Here is a 27,083-nt window from a genome sequence, read left to right as displayed (position 1 = left end):
TCGGTCAACACAGGCTGAGACAGGCCTAGTTTCTTTTAGGTTCAGGCAGTGATGGTGCCCCTTTTGCTTTAGTGGAAGTGATCCCACTTCCTAGGATGGAGAGCACGGGAAGAGACATGGTTTTGCTGGGGGTAGGGACTTCTGGAGGTGTGCGTGTGAGGTACCTGTGGGACAGTTAAGGGGCGGGTCAGTCTGGAGCTCAGAGAACTCTAGGCTGGTGGCCCAGAATAAGGAGACCCAAGCACAGAGATGCTGCTTGAGCTCCTGGGAGTGGCTGAGACAGTCCAGGGAGAGAGTAGGATTGCCAGAGAAGGCAGCTTAGGACAGAGCTTGGAGGCATGCCAAAGTGTTAGGGACAGGAGAGGAAGACGAGCCTGAGAAGGAGCAGTCCCACTGTCACACATGCTCAAGCCGAGGGAAGCGCGTGTCAAGGAGGGAGAGATCACTAGGCCTCGGGTGCCCTGTAAGGTCCGATCAAGTCAGGCCTGAAAAGTTTGGGATTTAGCAACACGAAGGCCGTTAGTGACCCAAAAAAAAGCAGCTTTTTTTTTTTTTTTTTTTTTTTTGCTGGTGAGGTCCATTTGGCCACATTGCTCCCTGACATTCTGGATTTAAAAGCAGTGCCCTTCTGGGTCAAGAAGAGTCCGTCACCACTGTCTGGTCTTAGCAGTGAGTAAAAGTGAATTCAAGTCACCAGAGTCTGGAAGGCCCTGGTCGCACTGCTCACTCCTCGGAGGGGTAGCCTGGGACGTCCCCGCCCTCACTAATGGCACAGCCCTTTCAGCTGCTGAGGACAGTCACTCTGTCGCCCTCTGAGGAGGACTGACAGCTGAGGAAAGAAGCTAGAAACTTAGACAGCGGTAGTTGGATCCTAAGGGCTCACAGTTAAGTCGACCAGTTGCCGTACAGCCAGGCTGCGAGTGGCAAAGGGGAGTGGCCATCGTGGGAACCGAGAGAGACAGCAGGGACAGGGGTGTGGCTGCGGACAAGGCTGGGAACGTCAACAGCAGGATTTCTGAATCCCCGGCCATGAATGGCTTCTGTTGCATCTCCCTAGAGATAGGGAGCGACTTAGAGCTGTGACCCACTGAGATGAAGAATTGGGTTGTATCATCTTGTCTTGGAGTCTGGGGGCGGGGGGGCGGGGGGCGGGTGGTAATCAAAGGAGCAAAGACTCTGAATCTGACCCAGTTTTGAATCCAGGGGTGATTCCTTACCTACTAGGCAGGTAACCTTGGACAAGTGACTCGGAACCTCTCTGAGCCTCAGGTGATTCATTTGTGAAATTCAGTTTATGTGCCTGTGTCAAAATTAGATGAATGTATGTGGAACCGTGGCACGAAGAAGACATGGAATAAACAACCACTACTGTTATCTTTCTTACCATTTTTAGGAGCACCGTCGTCAGCATTGTGTTTATGTCGCTGTTACTCATTACAGGGCACTTTCACATGTTCTCACTGAAGTGACTAGAGCTCTTCAGAAGTGGCTTCAGGTCGTGAGCTCTCCACCCTCGAGGATGTGTCAGGGGCCACCTGGCAGGGACACTGTTGGAAAGTGGCTGAACTGGCTGGGAGGCTGGCTTACACGAGGTGGTTTTTAAGCCGCTGCTTTCGGTTTTATTTGTGTTTTAATTGGATGAAGCAGCCTGATGTCCTCTCAGGTTCATTCCAAGGAGCATTTGTATTCATTTAAGTTCGTGGGCACTGAGCAAAGGCAAGCCAGACGTGGCTGGCCTTGGGGACTCTGCCTCCCTCTGCCTCCCCAGCTCTTCAGAACTTTCAGGGCTTACCTTAGCCCCGGTCGATGAGAACTTTTTCATGTAAAAAAAATTTTTTTTAAAGAATCCTTTTATATGGAAGACAGTATTTTTTTTTTTAAATATCACATTGGTCCTAAATGTCTTGGCAGCAGATACTACAGAACATTTGGATTTATATTTTCTCTCTCATAGAATAAAACCTTCAGTGCCACTACCTCAAGAGTCCTGCAAGTTCATATTATGTAAATACATGTAATAAAATATTTACTTAGGGTTTCCACAAAAGAAGGTCCAAAGGAGAGAATAAGAGAGCTTCTCTTTGCTGGTCTTAGAGGCTCTGATGGGAATTCTGAGTGAAATTTAAGCCTCTGAAATATGTTTTGATTGGCCTCCTTCATGTTTTATCTCCTGTAATGAACTCTTTGTCAGTTTGTCAATTTTGACTAAGGACAGAAAGTTCATGTGTAGTAACAACACACAGACCGAATTTAAAATTATGGTTTATATCATGATGTAATAATCCTCTCTTTTCCTTTAGTCAATATTTACCTGTTAGGCCAATATATTATAATTTTAACTTCAAAAGAAGACACTTTATTTTACCTTCCCCAAGTGTTGGTTTTAGATACTTGTAATATCAAAATTGGAAGTTGAGCCGTCTGAGGCTCTTGGCCACATTGTCTTAGGGTTGAGTTCCTCGATCATCGCAGGGCAGGTGTCCCTGCTCCCAGTGACCCAACCACTGTGAACTCTGAGCTACGCTGGTTTCTCTCTGCTTTCCAGAAGGCCCCTCTCCTCTGTGGGAAGTGGGCCTGTTATCCCACAGCCTCCGAGATCTCTTAGACAGACTTCGGTTTTCCCCAGTGTATTACTGTTACAGGACTAGGCAGAAAAAACCACTGAATGCCCTGTAGGAGGATAGTCCCTGTAGATGAGGAATGGGGAATCTTAAATTCTGTTCTGTCCCTGAACCCCTTATTTTAACCACCCCATGCTTAAAGAATTTTCCATTAAAAAAAAAAAAACTGAGGGAAGAAGGGTCTCCCAAAGAAGAAGGAATAGGAGGATAATAAATGGCTATAAAATTTGCAGATAAAATGTGTGATACTTTAGGACTGACTGTGTAGGCAGCCAGGAGCAAGTAGTGATGTGCTCAGAAGTTCTTCTGAGTCAACTTGGGTGTCAGTCAGGACTCTTCCTGTGAGTCATAACTGAAAAGGAACTGATTGATTCATGAACTGCCAAGTCCATAGGTAGACTAGTTTCAAGTTCAGCTGGATCCTGGAGTTCAAACAAGGCCATCATGATTCTCCCTTTATTTCCTAGACCTATTAATCTCTATATTGGCATGATTGTTTGGCAAAGATGTTTCCTTGGCAGCTCCTGACTTATGCCACTCCTTACTGTCCGGGGTCCCAGCAGAGAGATCCTCTTTCCTGAAGTTACTATGAACAAGGATGGGGTATAGTGGAATTACATCAAGCATATATTTAAAGATTTTATTTATTTGTTTTAAAGAGAAGCATGCGTGCGAGTGGGGGAAGGAGTAGAGGGTGGGGGAGGCAGAGGGAGAAGGGGAGAGAATCTAAAGCATTCTCCACGCTCAGAGTGGAGCCCGACGTGGGGCTCCATCTCACGACAAGATCATGACCCAAGCTGAAACCAAGAGTTGGATGCTCAATCGACTGAGCCATCCAGGCACCCCAAGCATATATTTAAATTTGAGCAAATTCACCTTTATGTTGATATCATCAGTGTACCTCTGTCTGCCCACGATGCGCTCGTCATTTTGTACCCCTACTTTACATATGTATTCTTTTTTGTATTCCGTCCACTCTGTTCACTCTCATATATGTATGTAAGTGTGTATGTGTGTTTGTGTATAATCATATATGCTGTATTTGAGAGCTGGTTTATGGGATGTTCAAGAGTAAATCTTAAATTTATAACCTAACCACCCCCTCAACCCCGCTTTAAGTGTAATTCCACCAGCCTGCATCACGCGCCCATCTCTTTGGTAGAACTGGTAGGCAGGGCCCACTCCACCAGAAAGGGACAGGGCAGTTCTGTAAGGGGAGAAAAGTAGGTCTTTTACCAGAAAGGAAAAGACAATAGGCAAACAAACCAATTATTAATTCATTCACTCAACAGGTATTTGTTGAGTGCCTATTATTTGTCTGGCATTCTTCTAGGTACTGGGCCTAGACCAGTGAACTTTACACAAAAGGTTCTGCCTTCCTGGAGCTTACATTGTAGGGAGAGAGGCAGACAGTAAATATGTTAGCCAATAAAAATACACTGTGATATCTGGCAGAGATGAGTGCTCTGAAGAAAAGACCATGGTAATCATCTTCATTTATGGATTAGGTGCTTTGACAGTGCAGGTAGAAGAAACAGAGGGCAGAGAATCTCCTCTTGTTCCCAGATTCTCTTTGAATTGATCCTTATAAGGTAAGAAGGATTTTGATAGGCAGGTCCTGTTGAGATGATCCCAAACATAAGAAAAAACCATGAGCCAAGCAAACATGTCAGTGGGATGAGGTAAGGTATGTTCTGGGAGTGGAAAGAGGTTTCCCATGATGGCTGCATGCAGACATGTGGAAGGGGGAGCTGGAAGGCTGGCAAGGCACGTGGCTTACAGGCTAAGGAGTGGCATCACCAGGTCCATGGCTGAGAAAATGCCAGGCCACAATGTGCGGGGCTAAGTAAGAAGGCAGAATCAAGGTAGGAAGGCCAGGTATAGGGCTCAACATAAAGGCTGTGCTCGGAATGGACAGGAAGAGTAGAGACTTCAGAGGCAGTGTCCGCTGTATTCGGGGACTCCCTCATTTCTAGTGCCCTGAAAGGGCTCATTCACCATCCAAAATGAGCCTGCTTTGGCAAGTCTGCTGATGTTTACAAATACAAGAGGACTTTAGAAACAGGAAACATCTTGCAAAGATGGTTAATGTTGTTTCTTGAGGATAAAAATCTCACCATCTGCTAGTATATAGTGAGGAAAGTAACCACGCAAATCACGGGGGGCAGGTGGAATCCCCAGCAAGACTGGAAACGGTGACCCGCACCTCAAGTCCCGGGGCCTCCGAGAGTGCCACGCAGTCTCGGGAGGGATTCCTGGGAGCGATGGCCTTGCCTTCTGCACCACACTGATCAGCCTCCTTCTGCATTTACAGGCAACTTTGAAGTGGGGGTTCACATTGCAGATGTCAGCTATTTTGTTCCCGAGGGATCCCCCCTGGATAAAGTGGCTGCTGAGAGAGCTACAAGCGTCTACTTGGTTCAGAAGGTAAGTAAGTATCAGTCTCCAGTTTCTTGGATTGAAGGACATCCTATTTGATCTGCTTCCTTTGTTTGTCTCTTTTTTTACCAAAAAAGAAAAAAAAAAAAGTCATGCGGAACAGCAATCTTGTCTGAACATCTTTTCTTACATCCAGTGAGATCTTTTAAAAAAATGGTTTTGTCTCCCTACAATGTAAGCTCCAGCAAGTGTTTCCCCTCGGTGGTTGCATGTTTTCCTTACATATTCAAGAGGAACCATACCATGGCAAGACACAGGGACCTGTCTCAGGTTTCAGACTGGCCCTGCCACCTGAGTAACTCAGACAGGTGCTCATGTTCAGAAAGAAATGAGGGAAAGTAACTGCTTTCAAGCTATTGTTCCAAAGCAGGGCTCAGCAAACTCGGCCCACACCAGCCAGTTTTTATGAAGTGTTTTTGCAACACAGCCACGTGCTGTAATGTGGCATTTTAATGTCTATGGCATTGTCACACTATGACAGAATGGAATGAAATGCCTTTTGAGAAAAAGTTTCGACCCCTGTTCGAATCTGCTCCTGCCTTGCCCTCTACAAGATAACCTGGAATCTCAGAGATGGAAAAGGATTTCACCAGAGAAGATCTATAGATGACAAATACACATGTGAAAAGATGCTCCACATCGTACGTTATCAGGGAAATGTAAATTAAAATAACAGCGTGTCCCACCCAAAAAAACAGGAACTCTTGGGTACCCATCAACTGTAGCTCGAACAAGTCAGTCGTGTGGGTTCACACCATAGGACTAGAGAGCCCAAGTGTGGGGGGGACTGCCCGTTTTTCCTCATCTGGGTCCTGATTACATGAGCTTTCACTTAGTGAAAAGGTACAGACTTTCCCTTTATGACTTGTGCACTGGTGTGTGTGTGTATTATACTTAAATAAAAATGTTTTCATTTTGAAGCTTTTTGGGCGATGACTTTCGCTCCACTCTGGCTCCTTTTAGTGTAGGTACCCGGCCTGTGCAGACAAAGGAACAACTCAAAAGCCAGGCCCCTCACTCACAGCTTGGCTCTCCTGAGAACAGGGCTCTGATATTTGTACATTGTTTACACTTAATATAGCCTCAGGTTAAAGATATCCCGTCCATACCTCCTGCCCCAAAAATGGAGTTGGCCAACTCTGGCCTTTGCCTGGCCCAAGGCCTCTGAAGGAAGGGAGATCAGAATTCCAAAATCCCTTAAATCTACAAAACTGTGATGTTATGATGGAAAGAGAAACAGAAGTGACAATCTCTTAGACTTTCAAGACCACAGAAAGTGAATAAATGTGAATTGTTCTCCCCATGTAGAAAAGTTTAACACTGTTCTTCAGATTCAGATATTTAAGAATTCTAGACACAGTTAGAGGTTCTTCTAAGCAGGTGGTTTTCTCTTATCTAGCTGTTGCATTCTCCTTTTATAACCAGGAATTACGTTTCAAAATCAGAAAATGGAAAAATAAAATCGGGTTAAAAAACGAAGCACATTTCCTTTCCTCTTCTCTTCTCTTTGTTTTCGTGATTGTCGCAGTTCTAGAATTTCTCTTCAGGACTGCAGAGTTGGGGCTCTGCTCCTGAGCTCTGAAAAGTGCAGAGCTGGATGGAGGAAGGGCCCGTGTGCCCCCGAGTGGCTGTGGGCCCCTGCTGCCCGCCTCGGCCCCCAGCTTGGCTGGAGCGAGTGACGCCAACCCACAACCTTGGACAGCAGCAGCTGTGCATTCTGGTTCCTTTGAACCAGGGCTCTGACCTTTCTTCCTACTCATTTTTGTTTCTTAAAGGACTGTGGCCAGGAACTTTGCTGTTTTCACTTTACTTTGCCTATAAAGGTCTTCTTAAAAGCTGGATGAGCTGCTTACCTCTTCCTCCAGATTCCCTGCTTTCTCATTTGGCAGAATCATTTCTCCCAACTTGATCAGATGGGGGAAGGCGTGTGTGCGTTGGGGGTGGGGGGCCCGGTGGTTTCCCACATAGAGGGAATGTGGCACCGATTTCTTTTCATTCAGTGCTACTGGCTTATAAGTAGCTGATACCAGAATTACAGTCAAAGCTTGATTTGGGGAATTATCCCATAGATCAGGACTATACAATAATATACAAATTTGGACCCGATGTTGGGTCCAAATTCCGTTTTACTGTCTTTAAGATGAAATTCTTTCTGTTGGGATTTTACTCACAGTAATAAGTATTTGGTTATTCTCATTAACAACAGAGTATACTCAGGAGGAAAGATAAATTGAAATATTGTCCATTTAATTCCCATGAAAAGGACACACTCTTTCTTTTTGACAAAAATTAGGCATCTGTTCATTTAACTGACTGAGGCACCCAGGTGCACCTAGGCATCTGTTCGTTAAGGGGACAAGTATCTACCTGAGTTTAGGCCTGGCCTTCTCAGAAGGATGTGACATCCACCCAGTAAATGTCTCCTGTCTTCCCTGAGAGGGAAATACGATGAAATTGTAAAATGTAAGGTAATTTTAAAAAAATAAGCGAATTAAGTTTTGAAAGTAAAAGAAACCCTAAACAGTTGAAACCTAAAGCTAAATTGTCTGCCTGTTGGCCCCAGCACCCGTGTTATTTTAGGTGTGAAACAGCTCAAATGAAAGTTTGCCCATAAATCTCTACGATATTTTATTGGTACTGCTTTATAATAGAGATCAAAGATTGGGATTGGAAGCCTGTCTTAACGTGGAGTCCAAAGAGTTTTAAGATGTTCCTTTCTGACCCCAGCAGGTTGTCAGAGTGTTGATGTTTTGTTAATGTCCAACTGTGTAGCAAGGAGTTGATCAAATTCAGAATTCATGGAAGTGTTGATATGAAAAAGAAAACTCTTTAAACAGAGATATTGGCTGGCAAATGAATGATCTGTTTCCTTTTAAGTTGTTTCAGTGTGCGAAGGGAGAGCTAGCTATACCTTATTGTTAAAACCTTGAAGTCCTCAGAGAAAGGGAGAAAAACTCCCTAAGTTCTCAGGCTCTGACAGCCAATGGCCTCTGAGGGTGTGAGGGAGTTTGTGAGCCAGTGAAGGCCTGGGCTGAAAGAGGCAGAGGAGGCCCCTGCTGCAGCTCTGGGGTGGGTCGCTGACATCTGGCTCCCCTGAGCTTTGGAAACCGCCCCCCCACCCACCCCCTGTCGCTGCTAGTCCCTCCTGATCCTCTTTGCACGGATGATTGATTCTTCCCCTCTGTGGCCCTTTCCGTTGGTCACAGGGCTGTCCTGGCTAACCCGTTGCTGAACTTGGCCAGCCTGCCCGCTGTGGCTTTAGCAGATGTTTCTGCTCTCTGAGGCTAATATAAGATTTTATAGTCTTGTTGGTACCCCCACCCAGCTGCCTTGGGCAGTGGCGTATTTACCTAAATGATCAGTTTCTCTCAACTCTCCCAAGCCCTAGTCCAGAATGCTTAGAAAGTCGGTGTCCTGTCACCATGTCCCTTTTTTCCATGACCAGCTTTTAAGCCGTGCCCTGACCCAACTTTGATGCTGGCCCGAAACATGCTTTAGGAGATGAAGCTCCCTTTAAGCCCCTTTCCTTTCTTCTCTTGCTGCCTGAAGGGCTGCCCGTCTTCATCCAGTTCCTATTTGTTGAGGACCAGCTGTGTGCCAGGTGGCAGGTGTGTAAAGATGAGAGAGATGCTGATCTTGCCCCGGGGAAGTCCGAGGAGGTGGGCACGTAACAAACACAGTACACGGGGCCACCTGCAGTTATAGCAGTGCTCCCAAGGTGAGGGCGTATTCCGGAGGAGAGAGAAGTTGTAGCTGCCTGGGTTGGCGGTAAGAGAGGAGCTTCCACAAGAGCCGCAAGATGGCTTCACAAAGCAGTGGATTTTTGAGCAGTGTTTCAAATTTTGAGTTGAAAATTTCTAGGTAGACACGTGAGTGGAGAGGGCATTCCAGGCAGTGGCTCAAAAAAGCATGGAACATTCAAGGAACCATTTGTAGTTTGGAATGGCTGGGGTATAAATTGCAGGAGGAGGCAAAAGATGAAGTTACAAAGAGAGGCCTAGAGTGGCAAGCTAAGGAGCGTGGACTTCATCTTGAGGACAAGTAGGGAAGGGACATGGTCTCCTTTGTCTCAAGTAGAAAATCACCTTAGCAACCATGTGGTTGAAGAATAGTGAGGCCAGAGGGAGGAAAATTGTTATCAGTACCAGGGCCCTTTCCCTCAACCCTGGCCCCTTGAGGCTTTGAATAACCACCCCAAAATACACAGAGATTTTTTTTCTCACAGAATTTTAGGAGAGTTTATCCACAGGCTGGTGTCCAGCTGGACCCCAGGAGAACTAGAGCCATTGATGTCCTCAGCCTGGTGCTAAAATGAACATCCTGAGCAAGAAGCCCCCAGCTGCATCCCCTCCCTGTCTAGCAATCCATATCACATCACACAACAAAGAGTCTGACTAGGCAAATAGGGCAAGTTAGCTTCCCTCTGTTGTCTTTGCTTTCTCCTTGGAGATAGGGTCTGGAGGCCCTCTGCCAGCTTCTCACTGAGAGCTCTTGGCTCCTGTTGACCTTTGGCCGCAGATCATGGAGGGTCCAGACTTTACTGGAGACCTCTCCACTCCATTGAAGGTGTTTGGACCCTCCCTCAATTAGCAGGACAAGCAAAGAAATCACCTTGGGAATTCAGTTCATCGGCTATTGGAAAGATAAAGGCCATGTGTCCTACTGTAAATGTACTTGCAAATTATCATTGGGTGGAAAAGAGTAAGAAGATGAAGAAGTCTGGAGAATAATAAGGAAATCTGACCCAGAAAAATTTCTACTCCAGAACTCTGCTGCTGGTTTAGGAGACTATTAGAATATAACCCAAGAGAGATGAGTATGTCCATACTTGAAGATGGAGAGGAGAGAAGACTCATTTGAGAGAGCTTTAGTTGTAAAACCTACAGAACCTGGGAACTGATTGGATATAGCAGAAGGAGGAGAGTGGAGAAATCACAAAATAACACCCAGTTGTGTTCTGTGGGAGGGGTGTGTGTATGTGTATGTGGTTTGTTGTTGTTTGCTTGCTTGTTGAACTGGTAACAGGGTGCTGCTCTTAACAGAGATAAGAAATATGTCATAGCAACAGGTGCAGGGAAGAAAATGCTGAACTTTGTGTTCTTCATGCAAAGTTGGAAGTATGCGTGGGACGTCCAAATCAAGATGTCCGGAGGGCAGCGTAATAAAGGGATCTGGAGTTACAAGGAGAGGCAGGGCTGGAGATGCAGTGAGGATGGGACTCGTGGATCAGTGGAAGTGCAACCCCAGGAGTGACGGAGGCCCCGGGGAGCATGTGCAGGGAGAAGAAAGGGGAGCGGCGGGCAGAGGGTGAGAGCACTAATGTTTAAGGAGCCCGCCGAGGAGAGGGTCCGGTAAGGACCAACGCAGAGGGAGTCTGAGAGTGTCCACCTGTGTTTCAAAAAATACGTGTACCCGTAACATGTAATGTTTTACCTGACGTATAGGTCATTTATGAGCACACAGAAACAAGACAAAGGTTCTGTACCGACATGTTTTCTTCTAAGGCATGGGGCCTTACAATTTTTGCATTCTCATGTTTTGGTTTGTTATCACCTAAAATTTCTACCACAAACATGTAATTTTTGTAATTTAAAAAGGTCACATTGAGGGGCACCCAGTTGGCTCAGTTGGTAGAGCATGCAACTCTTGATCTCAGGGTCGTAAGTTTGAGCCCCATGTTGGATGTAGATATCTTTAAAAAATAAATTAATAAAAATAAATAAATAAAAATTAAAGTGTCATATTAAATTGAGAAGTGAAGGGAAAGTGTGAATGAAAATAGGAAGCATGAACTATTTTGAGAAACTTAGTGACATGAAGGGGGACCCCCAGAGTGGGAGAGGGGAGTGTTGTTTCTGGTTCCTAAGAATGGGAGACTGACCCTATGGTCTCCGGGAAAGACAGTGCAGAAGAACACGCAGCTAATCTAGAAGAGCTTTGGCAGGGAGGGGATGGATCAAAGCTCAGACAGGAGGCCGGACTTTGCACAGGGAGGACACTTGAGCTCTCGGGAGGACTGAGGTGGGGTGTTGGGAGAAAGGGAATGAAGGAAGGGGCTGGAAGGATGCTTGGGAGGGGTTGAGTCTGATGGTCTCTGTTTTCTCTGTGAAGACGAGTTGAGGTTATCTGCTGAGAGCCGGGGGAAGGCAGCTGGGTAGGAGGTTTGAGGAGAGTTAAGAGAGTCTTGGGGGGCGCCTGGGTGTCTCAGTCGTTAAGCATCTGCCTTCGGCTCAGGTCCTGATCGCTGGAATCCTGGGATTGAGCCCCGCGTCAGGCTCCCTGCTCCGCGGGAAGCCTGCTTCTCCCTCTCCCACTCCCCCTGCTTGTGTTCCCTCTCTCGCTGTCTCTCTCTGTGTCAAATAAATAAATAAAATCTTTAAAAAAAAGAGAGAGAGAGAGAGTCTTGGAATGGAGTCGAAGGGCCTGGAGGAAAGAACCAGCCCCAGACAAGGGGAAAGACTGCCAGCCTCCATTGACGTAGGAGCTGAGCCTGGCTTAGTGACCTGATCCGGTGACCGGCTGTCACTGCTCAGCTGCGAATTACAAACGCAGGAAAGGCGCATCGTGAGACGGACCATGGGGCTCTAGAGTTGGGACAGTGAAAGTAGGGGACTTTGAGAACTTTGAGGGACTTATCCACGGACTCTATACCTTGGAGTGAAGCTAGTGAGGGCAACCATCCAGGGGTCAGGGGATGCATAAGTGGTCACATGACGCTAATAACAGCCAGCAGTTCCTCAACCCCGGACAGACCTGTCTTCTCTTTTCCACTTGTTGGTTGTGTTCCGCGCTCATCACCCCTGCCTCCGAGTCTCCCCGGGGTGATGTGGCAGATGTCACATAGCTGCTGAGCGTGTGTAGACCACATGCTGTGTCCAGGGGGGCTCCCCTGGAAGTCACAGCCCTCCTCCCGTGGGGATCCCTGCCATGCTGTGGACTTGACACACGTGCCATGGGCCACGGAACACTTTCCCAGGGAGCCCGGCAGAAAGTGGGCCCGACTGATGAGAGCTGTGATGTGCCACACCATAGATGTGATGGTAACATCTTCGTTCCTTCACCTTTGAAAGAGAAAGAACCATCTATTGATAAAACTGTATGGACATAAAGAGTGTTTTCTCTGAATACCATCTGAATTCTGCCCCAAGATCTGGTGAAAGTTTATTCAAAGGAATACCCTTTAAAAATAAGGATAATTATACTACTTGAAAATGTCTTAATGTTCAGCTTCTTCATGAGCACTTAGGTTCTTGGACATCTGGATCTTAAAATATCCTCTGTATGATACAAGGTACCAAGCAGTGTTTATAACCTGGGCAGCCACTGAGTTGCCAGTAGTTTTTAGGAGAGAATAGTCAAAACAGTTTATCTTATACTTAAAATACTAGCTGCTTATGAAATTCTTATGTAAAGATGTTTAAATAGAAGCCCTCTATGTATTTCATAAAATGTTTTATGTGATGCAATAAATAATAAATACAGAAAGAGAAAGTGATTCATTTCCTGGGCAGAAGTCAGTCATTTGCAGACAGAGTGCCTGCCCTGTAACAGGTGCTAGGTGGAGAGACGGGAACAAGAGCTTGTCCTCATTCCTGAGGATTCTCTGGGCTAGTGGAGGGGAGAGGCACGTAAAGAAGCGATTCAGGTGGGTTAGCCTTGGAAGTGTCACGGAAGAGCTGGGAGGGTGGAGTAAATGACTGACTGTTTAGGACTGCCTCACATCCTTTTTGAAAGAACAAAGGTGGGTGGGGAAAGTATTCAGAACACAGTGCATCCTCCCCTGGGGGAATCTGGAGAAGCCTTTGAGGGATGATGAAGAGCCGAATCTTCAAGGATGTGCAGAAGTTGGCCAGATGCAAAACATCCAGAAAGATGTCCCAGAGAGAGAGAGAACTATCTTGGCAAGAGCTAGAGCAGTGATAGGCCTGGCAGGCGAAGGGTGTGCTGTGAGCAGCCCGGCTGAAGGGGAAGGCCAAGCCAGGTGACCCAAGGACCTGGGAGACCTGGGGACGGCCAGCAAGCTGACTTGTATTGAGCATCTTCAGTATTGTTTTGCCAGTAAGAAAACTAGGCTCAGAATTACACTAGCTTGCCCAGATTGTACAGGAAGTGATGGGCCCAGGATTAGGCCTCAAGTCCGTCTGGCTTCAGATCCTTTGCTCTTTTTCTTGCATCATGCTGCTGATGAGTATGGACTTCACTCTCTTGGTTGCTGGTCTTTAGGCCTTTTTTTAGTGGTAAAGGCCTTTTGGCAAATAAAATCTTAAGCCCAAACTCTAATATATAAGAACAGATCAGGTTATATTTCATTAGCTTAAATTTCTTTCATATTTAAAATGCGTAACTTACGAGATCAATTCATGAAAGCAGTGGTTTTCTTTTTAATAAGCTCTTTCTTTTTGGAATCATTTTAAACTTAACAGAAAAGTTGCAAAGACAGTACAAAGAGGTCCCACATACCCTACACCCAGTTCCCTCAGTGTTAACATCTTACAGTACCCTAGGACATTTGTCCTAACCGAGAAGCTGATATTAGAACATTGCTCTTAACTACAATCCATACCTTATTTGGATTTCACCTGCTTTTCCACTGATGTCTTCTTTCAGGGTCCAGTCCAGGATTGTATTCAGTTGCATTGACTTTCTTTTGCCAAACACTAAAACAGGAAGCCAGGAATTGCATTACATTCTCCTACACTCAACTTTGTGATTCACAATGAGATAGTTCCTCGAACACTTTGAAGAAACTCTAGCTATATGTAAAGAGGTATGAAGTCCTGGACTACAAGCATGCAGGGTGAGTAGCCTACTACTAAAATACAATACAGCCCAGAGAAGAATCCAAGAATGCACACCCCACAAATTTGATTTAGTCTCTTAGCTTGGGCTGTCAGACAGTATGCTGGAGACTGGGCAGCCTAAACAACAGACATTTCTTTTTTCACAGTTCTAGAGGATAGAGGTCCCAGATGAAGGTCCCAGCCAGTTCAGTTCCCAGTGAGGACTCTCTTCCTGGTGGTAGATGGCGGAGTCCTCACTGTGTCTGCAAAGGGCAGGGAGAGGGGAGTTACCTCTCTCTGTCGGATCAGCACCCCACCCTTATGACTTCATTTAGCCTTAATTTACCTCCTAAAGACCCTAACTCCAATGCAGTGACATTGAGGGTTAGGGCTCCCCCAAAGGAATTGGGGGGGAGGGGAGACAATTCAGTCCATAGCACAATCCAAAGGTGAAATGATAGGAAATATTTACAATTCAGTCACGAGACAGTATGCACCATACGTTTACTCAGGTGACGATGTATTATTTGGTAAAACACTTGATACTTGCAAGACAATGTTAAATACAGAGATCATATTTTAACACTCATTAAATAAGTTGAAGAAAATGTAGTGTCATCTGAACAGATGGTGCAAAAGCAATGGTAAGAAAAAAATTTCAAAAGTGATTATGTTATAAAAGCTGTTAGCAAAAGTTTTCAGATGGTCATTGAATTTTACATAAGTGCTAAAAAGAAATCTCGCATCCTTCAGAATAATGCCAAGTAATGCCATACAGTTATTAATTATTTGTTACTGGTGTGGGCTGTGAGTTCTAGAATTTACTTTTCCATATGAAATGTTACTTACTGTATTGAAACAGGGTACAGGTACCTTCACACAGAGTAAGAAACCACTAGGACTTATTTTGCTTTTGCTGATAAATAAACTTAACTGGATAACTTTACCTCAGCTAGTATAGAGTTATCTCTCTTGCCTACTACCTCTCAGTTACTTAAGGCAGGGTTAAGTGTTAGCTGAGTTACCTATACTTGATGCTGCGAATCGAGGAGTCCACAGCCAGTGTGTTGAATAAAGGGCTATTACTGTGGCTGTTTTTAGTTTGGGAGCAGGGTGAATGATAATGCTGTTAATCAAGAAAAGTGTGGAAGAAGGAATAGATTTAAAGGGAGAAGTGAGTCTGAGGTGTCTTCAGGACACCCAGGGAGAGATACGGTCTTCATCTTGGGAACTTTAGAGAAAACAGGTAGCATTCTGGGATAGCTTTGAAGTCATCATTTGAAAGTAAGTTGAAGAGACGTGTTCTTTTTAGTGAAAGAAGGTATACCAGTGGATCAGTTTATTATAGACTAGAAAGATCAATAAAGGGAAGAAATAATTTAGGGTTAAAGAACTGCAATATGAGTGACTAGTTGGCCACAGTGTTCCTCTAGGAAACATGTGATATTTTATTGGAGTATCCTGTTAATGTTCCAACAAGCAATTTGGTCAGTTGTGATATTTTCAATCACGGAAGTGCTGATTCTGCAATTTTACTGTAATAAAACCCCATCATGAGTTTACACTCAGCACTTGGGTTCTTTTATCTATCCCAACTTTATTGGCAAATCATTGACAAATACAGTTGTATGTATCGCAGGTGTACAATGTCATGATTTGAGACACATGTACATTGTGAAATGATTGCCAACATGAAGATAGTGAACACATCCATCACCTCACACAGTTAGCTCTTTTGTGTGTGCGTAGTGAAATGCTTAAGATTTACTGTCAGCAAATTTCAGGTGTACAACACCCTATTATTAACTGTAGTCGCTATGCTGTACCTTAGATCCTCAGGACTGATTCATCTTATAACTGAAAGTATGTGCCATTTGACCTACATCTCCCCATTTTTCCTCCCCCTGGCCACTGCCATGTAAGTGATACTATACAGTATTTGAGTTCCTCTGTTTGGCTTATTTCCCTTGGTAGGATGCCCTCCCAGGTTCATCTGTGTTGTCACAAATGGCAGGATGTCCTTCTTCTTTATGGATAATAGTATTCCATAGTATATGTGTATATACACATTTTCTTTATCCATTCATCTGTCAACAGATGTGTAGGTTGTTTCCATGTCTTGCTACGGTGAGTAATGCTGCAGTGAGCATGAGAGCACAGATATTCCTTCAAAGTACTGATTCCCTTTCCTTGGGGTATATACCCAGAAGCAGAATTGCTGGATCAAATGGTAATTCTATGTTTAATTTTTTGAGGGACCTCTCTACTATTTTCCATTATGGCTACACCAATTTACAGTCCCCCCAACATTGTACAAGTGTTTTCTCTCTTCTTCACATCCTCACCAACATTTTTTATTTCTTGTCTTTTTGGTAATAACCATTCTAACAGATCTGAGTTGATTTAGAAACTAAGAAAGCAATCCCACTTATACTAGCACCAAAAACAATAAAATACTTAGGAATACATTTAACCAAGGGGTGAAAGACCTGTACACTGAAAACTATAAGACATCGATGAAAGAAATTGACAAAGGCACAAATAAGTGTAAAGATAGACACCCTGTGTTCTTGGATTGCAAGAATTAGTATTGTTAAAATGCCCATACTACCCAAAGTTATCTACAGAGTCAGTGTAATCTCTATCAAAATTCCAATAGCATTTTTCACAAAAATAGAAAAATCTATCCCAAAATTCGTATATGGAACCACAAAAGCTAGTCCTGACCAGCTAAAGCTATCTGGAGATAGAAGACAAAACTGGAGGCGCCATACTTTTGATTTCAAACTATATTACAAAGCTATAATAAAGCAGTATGGTACCGACGTAAAAACAGACACACAAACCAATAGAACAGAATAGACAGCTCGAAATAACCCCGTGTGTATAAGACCAACTAATCTTTGACAGTCCCTAGGGAAAGGACGGTCTCTTCAATAAGTCGTGTTGGGAAAACTGACAGCCACATGCAAAGAATGAAACTGGACCCTTGTCTTACCCCACACACACAAATTAGCTTGAATTAAAGACTTAAGTACAAGACATTGGGTTCTTAAGTATATAGTTCGACTGGAATAGTTATACCCGAAAGTACAAGTCATTCTTGACTCTAGAGCTTTGGTCTTAGTGTAGAGTAAAAAGTCGTTTTTCATTGCTGTGATGTATTTTTTCCCTGTTACCAATTCTTCTCACCTTTCCAATTCACATTCCTATTTCTCTAGAAGCTCTTGGAAAAAGTACCAGATAGCCTGGTCTTTCTGCAGTCTTCGGGGAAAAAAGCTGCCTCCATCTTCAGCTTGCTCCGGAAGCTCAAGCTGTTCACCAAAACTCTACCCTTTCGGCTGCTCCCAAGCCTGCGGTAAACTCCTGCAGATTGTAGGAAGGTGCTCACAGGCCACTTCTCTGTTTGCAGGTCATCCCCATGCTTCCCAGGCTGCTGTGCGAGGAGCTGTGCAGCCTCCATCCCTTGACCGACAAGCTGACCTTCTCTGTGATCTGGACGCTAACCCCTGAGGGCAAGGTAACAACTTACACCCATGACCGTTTCATTCAGTGAGTCCCCGTTAATCACTCACTGTGTGCCTGGGGCCAAGCTGGAGTCCCGTGGTGGGAGGATGAGGGCCACTGTAGGGGCAGCTACCACAGGGAAGAACAGAAAAGAGCCCCCTGCCTCTGAAGAGCTGTCAGTCCATTTAGAAGCTGTCAGACTGACCCTAAGCAATTAGAAACAAGTTTTTTGTTTCTTATCTTTTATCGGGTGAAGGGAGAAATTGTGTAAGCAAAGTCAAGTGGGGAGGCTTAGTGCAGGGGTATAAGATGGACATGAAGGCGAATGTGGCTTGGCAGTGGCAGGAGGAACATCCTGAAAGGACATCTAGGGAAAGGGTTGTGAGTTTGGGTAGGCGGGGTGGAATCAAACTGGAAGCAGCCTCAAATGCCAGTCACAAATGAATTCTGGGTGTTAGCGTTCCTCTGCAGTGTCCTGAGAGAGGTGACATTTTAGGAAGATTAGTGCCCCAGCATTGTGCAGGTGACCTGGTAGTTTGAAGATGAATTAAATTGGCACAAGATAATGCCATAATCAAGACCCACTGGATTAAGAACAGAAAGGAGAAGAATGTCAGCAGGCATTCCCTAAAGACAGGGCCTAAATAAGACAGATAAATGGAACATAACTCCAGGAAAAACTAGTCTCCTCCCCACAAGCAGAAACAACCCTAAACATGCAAAAAGAAGGCAACAGTGAAGTAAGATGCGGCATTCCGTAGAATGTGATGCAGTTACTAAAGCTGTGACAGAGACCATGTGAGAACATAGGAAATGTTTATGCTGTGATATTAAATGGAAGTAAAAAGAAGATATTGAATTATAAAGAGGTTCCAAATAAAGATGGAGGATCAAATACCCACATTTACTTTCATTCCCTCCCAAAACCTCACTAAAACAACAGCAAAGAGATTTTTTTTTAAAGACATAAACCCACAAGGACAAAGAGAATGGGAGAGCAGACAACAGCAACAAAACTTTGGAAGCTGGAAGCAGATGGATGAGTGGTAACTGACTTAGCAGTCCTGAGAAAGCTGAATCCTGAGCCAGCGATGGAGAAATCCAAGCAACAACCCAATTTTACATAGCAGAACCCTAAAGAAATTCAGAAATCGATGGCACCAGGTAACTCCACAAAGTGGGGGAGGGTGGGTGAAGAGGAAACTGACTGTATTGGTTGAAAATTTGTTTAGAAAGATCGCCCCTCCCATAAGTTGGAAGAACACCAGAAATTTATTCCATGGACTGGATAAAGTGAAGAATGTCTGAACTAGAGGACTCCGAACACAACTGATGGTCGCGGTCCCTTGGGACAGGTTGAGTGAGTGCCGGCATCCTGAGTGTTGAAAATCCCAGCTTTCTTTTCCAAACAAACCCAGAATTCTGGTTGCCAAGCCTTATACCCTCAAGTCAGGAGATGAGAAACTCTTTTTTTTGAGGAATCTGAGTGTGAAGTGATTTAAAGATCAGAACTTTGGGGACTTCCTCACCAATAGCCCAGCGGCGTCTCCCTGCAGGAAAGCCTAGAGGCAGGAAGCTCCACCAACACAAGCAGAGCTTTGAAGGATTTCACTAAAAATCAGCATTTTAGTATTTCACTTTCATGATTAAAGAGCCAACTGAGGGTTACCTGGCTGGCTCAGTCAGTGGAACATGTGATTCTTGATCTTGGGGGTCATAAGTTCAAGCCCCACATTGGGTGAAGAAATTACTTAAAAAAAGAGAAAGAGGGGGGCACCTGGGTGGCTCAGTTGATGAAGTGTCTGCCTTCGGCTCAGGTCATGATCCCAGGGTCTTGCCTCTGCCTTCAGCTCAGGTCATGATCCCAGGGTCTTGGGATCGAGCCCCGCATCGGGCTCCCGGCTCAGTGGGGAGTCTGCTCTCCCTCTGCCCCTCCCCCTCACTCGTGCTCTCTCTATCTCTCAATTAAATAAATAAAATGTAAAAAAAGAGAGAGACAAGACCAAAGCCTCTGCCAAGAAATAGAAAAACCAAACAAACAGGAAAAAGCAACTAAGGCAAAACAGACTATACAGGGAAAAGAAACTGTCATTTATATCCCATGAGAATTTTTTTTTAAGAAATTATATCATAAGATCTAGACACTTTACAAAAGAAATGGGGTTGGGGAACGGGAAGGAGGAGCCCATGAAAATTTAAAACATGATAGAAGAAATGAAGACTCAAGATAGAGTTGAGGAATTGTCCCAGAAAGATACAGAACAGATCAGAAAAGTAGAGAACTAGTCCAGGATATCCAGTATCTGCCCAGTGAACATTCCAGAAAGACAGGACATTTGAGATAGAGGGGGAAGAGGTGAGCAACAACATAATTCAAGGAAATGTCCCTTTACCGGAGGATGTGACTCTCCAGAGTGAAAGAACCCAGTGCCCCGGCACCGTGGTGGCTATGCATCGTCTCCAGGCCACACAACGTCGTAAAACTTCAGAGCACCGAGGACAAAGGAAAGATCCTCTCGGCTTCTAAGAAGGAAAAAAAAAAAGAAGATCACATACAGTATATCAGGACTCAGAATACCTTCAGACTATTTTTCTATTATAACCTTAGAAGCTAGATGGCAATGAAACAAAGCTTCCTGGTTCCCAAAAGACTGATTTCTGTGCTAAAATTCTGTACCCCGCTAAGCTCTCAATAAAATGTGTGGGTAGGAAAGGACATTTTCAGACATGCAAGGCCTAAAAAAAAAAAAATGTACCGCTCCTATATCCTTTCTGAGGAAGCTACCAGAAGATGTGCTTCACCAAAATGAAAGAGTAAATCAGGAAGGAGGAAGACCTAAGATTCAGGGAGCTAATAAACCAAGGAAAGCAGTGAAAGAATCACCTCAATCATAGATTGGGAAACTTTTTCTGTAAAGAATAGCACCTTTTTTTTTTAGCTTTTAGGCCATTTAGTCCCTGTCACAACTACTCAACTCTGCTGTTGTGGTACAAAAGCAGATAATACATAAATGAAAGAGCATGCCTGTGTACCAGTAAAACTTTACTTAAAAATAGGTGGCTGTCACTAGGTGATGGGCATTAAGGGGGCACGTGATGGAATGAGCATTGGGTGTTCTGTACAACTGATGAATCACTAAACTCTACCTCTGAAACTAATAGTACACTATATGTTCATTAAACTGAATTTAAATTTAAATTAAAAAGAGAAATAGGTTGCGGGCTGGGTTTGACCCATGGGCCATAATTGGCTGACACCTGTAGATGATGGTGAAGAAAGCCCGTAGGGCACCAGTCCTATGAAGGTATAGAAAATAGTCGATCCAGATTGCAGCAGGCCAGAAGGCTCTAGGAGAGATGTCTTTAAGAAAATGAAATGGTTAAAACGTCTATGTCTGAATTTCTTTTTTTTTTAAAGATTTTATTTATTTATTTGAGAGAGAGAGAGAATGAGAGATAGAAAGCACGAGAGGGAAGAGGGTCAGAGGGAGAAGCAGACTCCCCGCTGAGCAGGAAGCCCAATGCGGGAGTCGATCCCGGGACTCCAGGATCATCACCCGAGCTGAAGGCAGTCGCTTAACCAACTGAGCCACCCAGGCGCCCCTATGTGTCTGAATTTCTTGAGAAATGATTTAGACCAGCAGTTATAGAACTTTCTAGTCCCAGGACTTGTTACACTAAAAAAATCTTTGATGACCTCAAAGTGCTTTTGTTCATGTGAATTCACTGTTTATCCTATTACAAATTAAAACCAATAAAAACTTTAAGCATTTACTTATTTAAATTAAAGTAATAATAATAAGCCCAATCCATTATGTTAATATAAATAACACTCTATGAAAAATAATTACATATTCTAAAATTTAGGAGAAAAGCTTGTTTTATATTTTCGTAAATCTTTTTCACATCTGTACTAAAGACATTAAACCAGGTTATCATATATGCTTCTATATTCAATCTGCTAGGATAAGTTATTTTGTTTGAATTATGTATGTGAAGAAAATCCAGCTTCAGACAGATACTTCCTTGGGAAAGAAAGGTATATTTTAATCGCTTTTTCAGATAATTGTGGGTATTTGTCCTTGTACTACACCAGGACTTGGCAGTTTCTTACAAATTAGTTCCAGTCTAGAGTCTGAGACTGTATATGCTACAGACTAAATTCTGTACCCCCAAAATTCATTTGTTAAAGCTCTAATGCCCCCAGTGTGTATTTGGAGGTAGAGCCTATAGGGAGATACTTAAGGTTAAATGAGTTCATAAGGGTGGGGCCTTGATCTGACAGAATGAATGTCTTTATGAGAAGAGACCAGAGAGCTTGCTCTCTCTTCCTGCCATGTGAGGACACAGTGGGAAGGTGATCTTCCTGCGAGCCAGGAAGAGAGCCTCTCTCACCAGGAACCAAACTGGCCTTCCCAGCCTCTAGAACTGTGAGAAATCGGTGTCTGTTGTTTAAGCCCCCCTGACTGGGGTATGTTGTTAAGGCAGGCCCTAATAGACTAAGACAATATCAACTGAACTTTTTTTTTTTTTTACTGGGTTACAGTAAAATCTGTCTTTTACTTTAAACGGATCTTTTACCCATGCATGCAGTGATTTTTTTTTTTTTATCATGCACTTAGGAAGTTTACATCATTTAGAAAATATTGGCTCATCATGCTGATCTTCTAAATGTAAACATTTTTCATTATATGATATCAAAAAATCACATTGGTAAATATCACTGCTGATCTTAGACAAGTCTTTAAGTATAAGGAAACACGTGTCATGTGTCAGATACAAGGTTTCCAAAATTCTGATTTTTGTGAAAGCTCAAATTTATCATGGGCAATAAATAATGTCAGTTGTTTTCCTCGAAGTGCCAAAGTAAAGATAGTGTTCTATAAAAAAAAAAAAAAAAAAAAAGCAGTTTAGCTTACAGCTCAAAGTTACATAAATGCTTTTCCTCAAGACAATCATCATACTTCAGCAAGCAGCATAAGTGAAGAAGACAAGGACTCAAGGATTGAGACATAATAAAACTAAAAACTTTTACTGCGTCATCAAGAACATTCTGAAGCGAGCTAGCTTTTTTGTTGCTGTGAGCGAGATGGTAGAGAGTACCCCGGCCCCTGATGCGGTTTTGCTGTTGCCGGATTCATGCCAAGGCGGTTGCACTTTGCCCCACCAGTGCTTCTGTTCTGCGAGGGTAAATGTCAGCACGTGGAAAAGGACAAAGAATGCCGTAGTATTATTATGAAAATAGCATTGACCTCGTAGGTCCCTGAAAGGGTCTCAGGAACCCCCGGGAGGCCACAGACCGTTCTTTAAGAACCACTGTTTTAGACAGTTGGTGGAAGGTTTGGGGTGGATCCATGTACATAGAATACAGAAAAACTAAGCAAATGAAGACAAGAGAGTTATTAATTCTAGTGAAAATAAAAAAGTGTAGGAAAGAACAGTCACACTTAGTATGTATGTAACCATAATAGTTAATTCTGATAGTGATGATGTAACCATTGGGAGGATGAGGGCCTGGAATGGTTATGTGGGTTTGGTTGGGGGAAGGGAGTGCATGTGGAAAGAAAAATAAATTCTCTTCTTCTGTAGTGAAAAGTTTTGAATAACGCCTAAAATTGAAAAACCAGAGGTAGTCATCAAGCAGGCTGTATAGAAAGATGGAAGTAAACAGCAACATAACCTTCTGGAAGAGGTGAAAGAAGTTACCCTTGGAGAGGAAAGAGACAGACGGCTGCTGGTTTTCATAACAAGCCTTGAATACTGTTTGTCTGCTTGAACTATGGATACTTTAACGTTTCAGTTTTTACTTTGAAAAATTTCAGATATGCATGAAGGTAAAGAAAATAGCACAATAAACCCACCATCCCTGTCTCCCAGATTCACTACTGGCAACCTTTTCTCTCTCTCTCTCTCTCTCTAAAGTATTTTAAAACAAACCAGAGACATCATGTCATTTCACTCATATTTTGATATGTGACTTAAAAATTTGGACATTTTCTTACATAACAGCAATACTCTTAGCACACCTAACAATTAATACTGATGCCTTGGTTCGTCCACAACCCAGTCCATAATTACATTCCCCCGATTGTCTCCAACTGATTCGTCGGAACTGGAAGCAAAACAAGTTACACACGTTACGTTTGGTTTTTACCACTCCTAAATATCTGATAAGTTGCTTTTTGAGTCAAGAAGCAAATATGATCTGAGATACACAAGGAATTGTGAAGACAGTATGCCAGCAATCATATTCTGGTGGGGGTGGGAACATGCGTAGAGAAAAAGAAATGAATGGAAGAAGACCAGAAGGAAATAAAATAGAATGCCAATAGTGGTTGTATTTGGGTAGTAAGCGTCTGAGTAATTTTTTCTACTTGTTTTGTATTTTCTAATGTTTTTTGAAAACATGTGTTAGTTTTATATTTTTATAAATGCTTATTTTTGCAAAAGTTGAAATAGAAAAGAAAAGCCCATAGAAGAAAACTGACTTGAGTCAACAGAAAAGAACTTTGAATCTGAATTATGCCTGCCAGCATCAAACCCAAGAAATAAAAAGCTGCCTGATCTAATGAGCTACTAAATGTGAGGGTCATAAAAGAAGCACTCAAAAGAGGCGAACTCTGAGAACTCCATTGGTCTTTAAGGTTTCTGTTGGAGGCAGTGTCTAGTGAGCAAGCCTTCTGGCATGTGAGGGGCTGGAGAGCAGGTGTGAAGTAGGCATGGGGTCCAGGAGGGCACCAAATCAAGCCTCCACCAAACCAAGCCAAAGAGGAAGTTCAAAGATTTGGGCTAGGGACCGTCATGGAGCAAGACCCACTGGCCACACCCTGCACAGACCAAGAGACCACACGGTCGGTGGGCCCGGTTGGTTGGTTGTCCTGAGATGTAGTTTCGCATGAGTACCCCTTACAGTCAAGATGCATGAAATGAGATGTCAGACGCCAGACTCATGTCCAGGGGGTGGGGCTTGTTCAAGACCCTGGCAAGGAAAGTGTGAATTAAGTGGGGAGGGAGGCAGCGGGTGCAGGGAGCAGGTGGGAGGGTCAGGGAGCCGGAGGAGGCCATTGAGGAGGAAGGTGGCCCCGCATCAAGAACCCGAGTAAATGAGGAGGAGAGTGGCCAGAGCCTGAGGCTGGATTTGTATGTGGTGGTGGCGGCTTGAGGGTAATGGCCTTAGAAGGAGCCAGAGTAGGGCCACCAGCAGCATGCTGCTGCTTCTACATGGCCACCAGCCTCACCTGGAGTTGAAGTGGAGAAGGTTGTGCATTTTTCCTTAGTCTACTAGATTGTCTTACTTTCTGGAGCAGGCATGACCAGCTATAGAAAGGCCATTCCAACTTTCTTCGAACACCCACTAGATTTTTTTAGAAGAGCCGCTAGAAAAATCCTGGTCGTCTATGCTTTCATTAAGCCAATGCCCAGATTTTGAGGTCAATAAACTCTGAAGGGTCTTTTTTTGGCACATTTCTCACATATTGGTGGTGAGAGCCTCGTTCTCTGATTTTGACGTTTATATTGTCGTGAGAGAAAACAAACCCAGTGACATCTTGTGCTTTGTAAGCTCCAACTCATACCACAAAACCACTTTAACCATGTGAGACCAGTGACCTCGTGCTCTCCCGAACACCTCCAGCACTTCTGTGTCACTCGGCACTAAGGCCCTGCAAACAGACACCACGTCCTGTGTGCCCCACTCATCAGACGACAGCTTCATTTGAAGTCACCTTTGTAAAAACACCAATGTTATGCTTTAAAGAGGTCATAAGCAATAATTAGGCTTGATTACTGAGTACTTAGACCTTAGAACCATGAAACCTCAGGGTCAAAGGGCAGAATAAGAAAGGAAGGGTCTCACAATGACAGTAGCAATCCACAGCTTGCATCTCCCACAGCGTCCCTGCCATGTGCCATCTGGCTCAGCCGGGCTGCAGGAGTGTGCGCCAGAAGTTGCTTATTTCAACTTCAATCAAGGGCAGCCTCATTTCAGCCATTTATGCTGGCCAAAACCCAGAAGGTCATTATTGACTTCGGTCTTTCTCTCACCCCTCACATCTAGTCTACCAATAAATCACCTCAGCTTTGCCTTCTAACTGCCCCCAGAATCTGCCCCCCTTCTTTACCGCTGCGAGCCTTGTCACCTGGGGCCAAGCTGCCATCCCTACCTGGACCGCAGCGGCCTCCTAACTGTCCTCCTCGCCTCGGCTGCCCCACTTCATCTCGTCTACACAGCAGTCAGAGTGAGTCTTCTGAGTCAGACATTAGGTCGTGTCTCTCCTTTTCAGAAACTCTGCAGTCTCTCATTCAGAATAAAATCTAAAAAGTCTTTACAATGGGATTTTTTTTCCTGTTACTTTCTCCCTGTCTTCTCTGTTAGAAATGCATGGACTACAAAGTCATCTTGGGACTAGAGTCTCTTCTCATTTCCTGGAGCATCTTTGCTCACATGGGAAAAGCTGGCTCTTATTATAAAACTGACCTCTCCACTAGGTAGCCGCTCCCCACCCCAGCTTCCATGACCTGACTGCAGTTGAGAGAATCACACTTCCCAAACTGCCATGAGAGAGCGGGCATCAGGTCTCTGCCCATTCCCGGTAGTTCTAGAAAAATCTGTCCAGGCCCCGTCTGATGCACCCATTGGGAACTTTGGACATCGTGGGAGCACTGTGGTGTCTACCAGTTAGGCTGCTACTTGGGAATCCTTTTATTTACTACTTACATCGCTGAATAACGTTTATTCGTGGCCCTAGCCTTCCACTGTGCCTTGCACTCCTCTTCCCTCAAGATCCACCATTTCCTCAGGTGACTTTCATTTCTCCCTGGGAACCAGAGGGACCAGCTACTGGATCTGCTGAAGCCCCCTTCAGAGAGTGACAGTCCCTCTCCGCCTTCCCTCATCCCTTCCCTTCTCTTCATGCAGTAAAACATGCGCCCATTGCAGCCTGGGTTTAAGGCTTGTGTTGTCTAGGTCCTGTAATGGAGTCGGCATCCTCTGAGCCACTCGGTCGCTCAGTCTCCAGCTTGCTTCACACCAGCCACGTCCATTCTGAGTGCGCACGGCTCTCCCTTCGCCAGCTGTCTCTGATCGGTCCTCTCTCTTCTGTTCCCACAGTCGCCACCCTGCCCAGTCCTTGCCTTCCTCCCTTAGGATGTTGGGAGACTCTCTTCATGACCCTCCATTCCATTTCCCCAGTGCTGTTAGATGACCTTCCAGAAGGTGAATCTGGTCCCATCACTCTGTTGCTCAGCATGCTCTCACAGCATGGTGGTAGGTTAGGATTACTCCCAGAAGTCCGGTCTCATGAGCATGATGTGCATAGACCTCCACCAACTCTTCCCCATTTTGTGACCGCGTGCTGCCCATCCTCCCTTTGCCTCTACTCTTGCCACTGAAGGGTTCTTTTGGCCTAAAAATTGCCACACTCCTGAGACATTGCATCTGCTTTCCCCTCTTCCTAGCATGTCCTTCCCCTCATCTCTACCAGTACCAATCCTACTTACCTCTGAGATCCATCTAAAATGCCACTTCTTCCACAAAACCATTATTAGTCCTTCATTCATTCATTTGGTAAAGACTCACTGAATATTTGCTCTGTTTGGATATGACACAAGGTATTGAAGATACAGGAATTAAATATGCACCAAATAGAAACAGTAGTTATCTCCTGATGGTGCATTTATACGTGTATATATATGGTATATATAGGTAATGCATATTACCACTGTAGTGATCTATGGT

The 27,083-nt window shown here is 44.3% G+C and overlaps 1 protein-coding gene across 8 annotated transcripts in view; it reads left to right on the top strand.

The window, feature by feature from the left end:
- The window catches only part of DIS3L2 (DIS3 like 3'-5' exoribonuclease 2), a 346,332-nt gene that overhangs the window by 237,326 nt on the left and 81,923 nt on the right, over positions 1 to 27,083 (top strand). For 7 of the 8 annotated variants that reach the window (XM_025889524.2, XM_025889509.2, XM_073877234.1 and 4 more), the window contains exons 11-12: positions 4,936 to 5,048; positions 17,253 to 17,360. In XM_025889524.2, coding sequence (XP_025745309.1) covers positions 4,936 to 5,048; positions 17,253 to 17,360 — 221 coding nt within the window. The remainder of the gene's footprint in view (positions 1 to 4,935; positions 5,049 to 17,252; positions 17,361 to 27,083) is intronic. The other variant, XM_073877261.1, reaches the window with a different exon arrangement.

This window comes from Callorhinus ursinus, unplaced genomic scaffold (genome assembly GCF_003265705.2).
Source record: "Callorhinus ursinus isolate GAN/ISIS: 27379988/994484 unplaced genomic scaffold, GSC_fseal_2.0 scaffold2, whole genome shotgun sequence".
In the NCBI taxonomy this organism is placed as follows: domain Eukaryota; kingdom Metazoa; phylum Chordata; class Mammalia; order Carnivora; family Otariidae; genus Callorhinus; species Callorhinus ursinus.
The sequence above is the reverse complement of the archived record's forward strand: the minus strand, read 5'-3'. Positions and strand labels throughout refer to the sequence as shown.